Below are 4,625 nucleotides of genomic sequence, written 5' to 3'. Positions count from 1 at the left end.
TTTGGAATTGCTTAATTCGTTCTTGAGATATATATGATTAAGTGGACCCAATTTTTTTTTTTTTGCAAAAACGGTAAATTGCAAATATCTCAAAAACGGTACCATAAAATTAAAAATAACCTTGATTTTCGGAATCAGGGGGTGATTTTACATACGAATTTCATAACAGCGTCTCTGGTAAATTTTGGCCGTCGACCAGTGTTATCAAAGGTTAAATTTCCAAATAAGCTATTTTTGAAATCGAGATTTCTTAAAAACAAATGGATGGATTTTGAAAATTTTGATTTCATTCAATAAGAAATTCGATTTCCTTTAATTTGGTGTACGTACTTTTATATATTTTGGTTCGTTCTTACAAAAATTGAATTAATGTAAAATAATTATAAAAAAAACACCTTTTGCAGAGAACACCTGTCTGCGTAGGCGGCCTTCGGCCGCACTTAGGGATTATAACTCTCACAAAGTAGAATTCTCTTCCTGTGTTGGGAAGAAAAGGCACTGAACACCTTTTGCAGAGAACATAACTTTCTGCGTAGGCGGCCTTCGGCCGCACTTATGGATTATAACCCTTCCAAAGTAGAATACTCTTTCTGTGTTGCGAAGAAAAGGTACTGAACACCTTTCGCAGAGAACACCTTACTTGTAAGCTTTTTTTTAATAATTATTTTACATTAATTCAATTTTCGTAAGAACTATACAACATAAATATAAAGTACGTATACCAAGTCGGCCACTGTGGTGCGCGCTGTCACTCATCAACACCTGGGTTCAAGCCCTGGTGAAAGCAACATCGCAAAAATTATAGAAAAAGGTTTTTTATTAACAGCGGTCGTCCCTCGGCAGGCAATGGCAAACGTCCGATTGTATTTCTGCCATGAAAAACAGCTTCTCATAAAAATACAGGTGCCGTTCGGAGTCGGCGTAAAACTGTAGGTCCCTCCGATTTGTGTGACAACATCAAGGCGCACGCCACAAGTCGGTGGAGAGGCTCGGCCAGACACTAACATATGTGTAAGCGCCAATCTATTATTATTATTACGTATACCAAATTAAAGGGAATCAAATTTTCTATTAAATGAGATAAAAATTTTCAAATCCATTCATTCGTTTTTGAGAAATCTTGAGTTCAAAATTTGCTTATTTTGAACTTTAACCTTTGATAATTCTTGTTGTTGTTGTTTGTCCAAAAAAAGAAGTATACTGTTATAATCAGCTCAATCATCTCTATCGATTCCAATATTTTTTTTTTTAATTTGAGATTTGGAGCCCAGCTGCATTTTTGCCAATAAAAATGTATTCGTCATTCAAAATTGCTGAAATGATGAATGAAAACTTATTCTTATTTTTTTTTTGTTCAATTATTCATTTACCTGAATACGCCATGCCTGGCGGGTATCTTTTTTCGATACCTTTGAAGTACTTGGTTCAAAAGTATCGATACCCAAATTACTTGGTATCGAACGAAAAGTATCGAGTATGTACCTGTATTTACTCGTATTGTTCCTTCCTAGGTTCGATAACATAATAAAAACATAAACAGTTTTGTAATTTGCATTTTTATGTGTTTCAATGGTAGATATTGAGCAGATATGGTTGGAATTGTCGAGAAACTTACCGGTACTATCTGGAACCGTAAGTATAAGAACAATACTGATTTATTTTTCTCAAATTGAACTATTTCTAGATAGCAATGACTGAGACTGACGATGACTTCTGCAAGGCTTGGGAAGAAGTTAATAAGCTTGGCTTGGAGGTGATCCTCTGTGAAATATTACGCTCAGAGCTTCAGTCTGCAATTCGAGATAAAATAGTACCTGCGTTTTGGTCACATTTTCCAGTTCGAGTAGAAATGAATGAATACGACGTTGATTCGCAATTTCATTTGTTTCACCAGTTCGCCGCGGCAGTTGAAAATTTACAAAAAAGCTTCATATGTTTGGAGTTGGTCTCGCGACGCGTGATAAACTTGTATCCTCAGACAAATCTTAAGACGTGGGATTTTAAAACAGTGTTACTACAAACATTATTGGCACAAATTCCAACTGGATTCAATGAAGCCGTATTTGCATTTTACCAAGTCTCATTCCAAATTTATATCCAACAGCATAATAAGCAAAAAACTGGGCCCTCTGGTAAGTGATATTAAAACAGAGTTTAGATATGGGTAAGTATACGGAAGCCCCAAGAAGTGTGCAGCCTCCCGGGCATACCAAGAAATTTTCCGAGTCGTGGTCTGTCTCTCCGCATGCCGGACACTCATTTGGCACATCTGCATCTAATCTGCTCAGGTATGAGTTTAACCTGCTGCAGTACCTAGAGCGAGATGAAGCTCTGTCTAGTCGATGTCAGGTCGTTGTATGCCAAGAACGGCATTCGCAGATCTGGAGTCTACATAACTAGAGACTGACTCCTTCTGAATGCCGCTCAAGGCCTGTCGATAAGCTGACGGGTCCATAGGTTACTTTATAAACCTCTGGACTTTGTCCGAAAGTTCGTAAATACGCCTTCTGATATGCCGTGGCGAGGGCTCTTCTGCAAGCAATTGTCTGTCGGGTGTCGACGTATGTGGCTTCCTACTAGGAATTGCTTTCAGAGCATTGTGTTGTGCACCTTTATGAAGAGCACTTTCGCCTCGTTGGCGTTAGGCTCCTAGCAGCGAAGAAGCGAAGAGGTCGGAGAGATATCCTTTTACTTTCGAACACAAGTCCTCAGTTCCATTCCCAGACGCCATTATCGAACAATCGTCAGCATAGCAGCCAATCGAGACTCCCTCTGGTGGTTGAGGGAGCTTTGAAATATAGTAGTAAGTAAAGGACACCACCGTGTGGAATCCCCTGTTTTATTTTTCTAGGTTTGCTCGATTTGTCTATAAACATTACTGTCGACCACTTATATAATTCGCCAACCAGCGTTTGAGCCTCTGTGGGTGAGAGGACGCCTCCATGTCTTCTAACAGCGTGGAGTGACTGACGGTATCCAACGGCTTTGAATAGTTCTCTCACAGGGACGGTTGCGGTTTAGGCCACGTGCATTCAGCATATTCCGTCTGGTCCCTTGTCTTTGGAGGCTTTCGCCTTGCCGATGACTACCCGAACTTCACCGCTAGTGAAAGCAAGAGAGATGAGTGTTTGTCAGTGGTAAACACTATACGAGACACTTGGTGACGAATATTTTCGATCTCTGACAAAAAGATTACAGAAAGATTATTGAAATCGGTTAACGTAGTCCAGAGTTATGCGGTAACATACATAAAAAAAATCCAACGAATTAACCTTTTTCTTTTTGTCAAGTCGATTAAAAAGGATCAAAGGTCTCTTTCTTTTTTTTCTGGGCTCTGAAGCAATGACTAGGGACCCAATAGTCAGGTTGTTCCTCTTAGTATGTTATCTTCCCACTGCTGTGAGCGATTTTCAGGTGTGTAAAACGTTGCTCCACTGATACACATATGGTAATACCGCTGAGGGCAAGAACCACGCGCAAAATTTTCTGCTATGCTCACGTCTTATTGGTTTCAATTCTCTATTTCTTGTTAACAGCCTTATTCTGCATTACGAACGATAGGCAACAAGAACGATTCGTCTGCAAATGGCAGCATCTCTGATTGCGATTTTATTACTATATCGGTCGTCTCCGTCTTCCTTTTCATATATTACGTTGCAATGGTCTCGGTTGCGTTTAAACCGGCTAGAATGATGCCGCCGGAGTCTAGCCGGATTAAAGTCATTCCCACGACAGCCGGTTCTACGTACCGGAATGACTCGGGTTTCACCCGACCAAGGGCTGTTGTTTCGGCGATCTAACCCCGTTTAGGTCGGCGAAGTATCTTAGAAGTTGTCCGTCCATAGGGCTACATTCACTACGTATTCTCCTACTCAGGGCTGGCATCAAGTCAAACCCTGGGCCAGAAACATACACCTGCCGAAGACGATTACACCACAACTCCACCTCAGTCAAGTGTAATGCCTGCGAGGGGTGGAGTCACCTCAGGGTGTGCTCGGGACTACGGACACACAGACAGTGGACCACGTCGTACGTGGCCCCCTGTTGCTCAAATAGAGCAGCCTCCACGGCTAACCATAGTCCGCCCGAGCAGCCCCACACACTCACACAGCAGCCACACACAGTCACCACAACACAACAACATAATAACACCACAGACCGTACCACAGCCACTACAGACCACATAACACACACAACCGCACCACCACCCACACGCCGCCGCCAACAACTCCTGGTTCCCCCTACAATCTGCACGGTATGTCAGACCAGAATATTCCGTAATGTGACATCAGTCAAGTGCAACACCTGCCTTGGCTGGTGCCACTTTAGGGCATGTTCAGGTCTGCGTACCACGCGAGATTGGACGGGGAACTTCGAGGGCCCGTGTTGCGCTGCTCGGTTGTTGTTGTTGTTGTAGCGGCTGCTCGGTCGCAGACTCCATTTGCGACACCCCCCACCACCACCACAGGGCGGCAATCACCTCAGCAGCACACACAGCCAACGGCGGCAAGAACATACACTGGACGAAAGAGGTCAGGCTACCGCTGGGGATTCACGTCGATGACACACCAATTCCGACGGTGAATAACCCCAAAATACTCGGAGTAACATTCGACAGCCTGCTC

General features: G+C 42.7%; 1 protein-coding gene across 5 annotated transcripts in view; it reads left to right on the top strand.

Annotated features, from left to right (window-relative positions):
- Window positions 1-1,469: 1,469 nt before the first annotated feature.
- Window positions 1,470-4,625, top strand: part of LOC108362621 (anaphase-promoting complex subunit 2-like) — a 57,452-nt gene continuing 54,296 nt past the window's right edge. For 2 of the 5 annotated variants that reach the window (XM_017615681.1, XM_017615680.1), the window contains exons 1-2: window positions 1,482-1,632; window positions 1,685-2,132. In XM_017615681.1, the coding sequence (XP_017471170.1) occupies window positions 1,570-1,632; window positions 1,685-2,132 (511 nt within the window). In that variant the 5' untranslated portion in view covers window positions 1,482-1,569. Of the gene's footprint in view, window positions 1,633-1,684; window positions 2,133-4,625 lie in introns of all 5 variants that reach the window. The other 3 variants (XM_017615679.1, XM_017615678.1, XM_017615677.1) reach the window with 3 other exon arrangements.

This window comes from Rhagoletis zephyria, unplaced genomic scaffold (assembly GCF_001687245.7).
Source record: "Rhagoletis zephyria isolate East Lansing unplaced genomic scaffold, Rhagoletis_zephyria_1.1 Rzeph_scaffold_01056, whole genome shotgun sequence".
Taxonomy (NCBI): domain Eukaryota; kingdom Metazoa; phylum Arthropoda; class Insecta; order Diptera; family Tephritidae; genus Rhagoletis; species Rhagoletis zephyria.
This window is presented reverse-complemented; position numbering and strand designations above follow the sequence as displayed.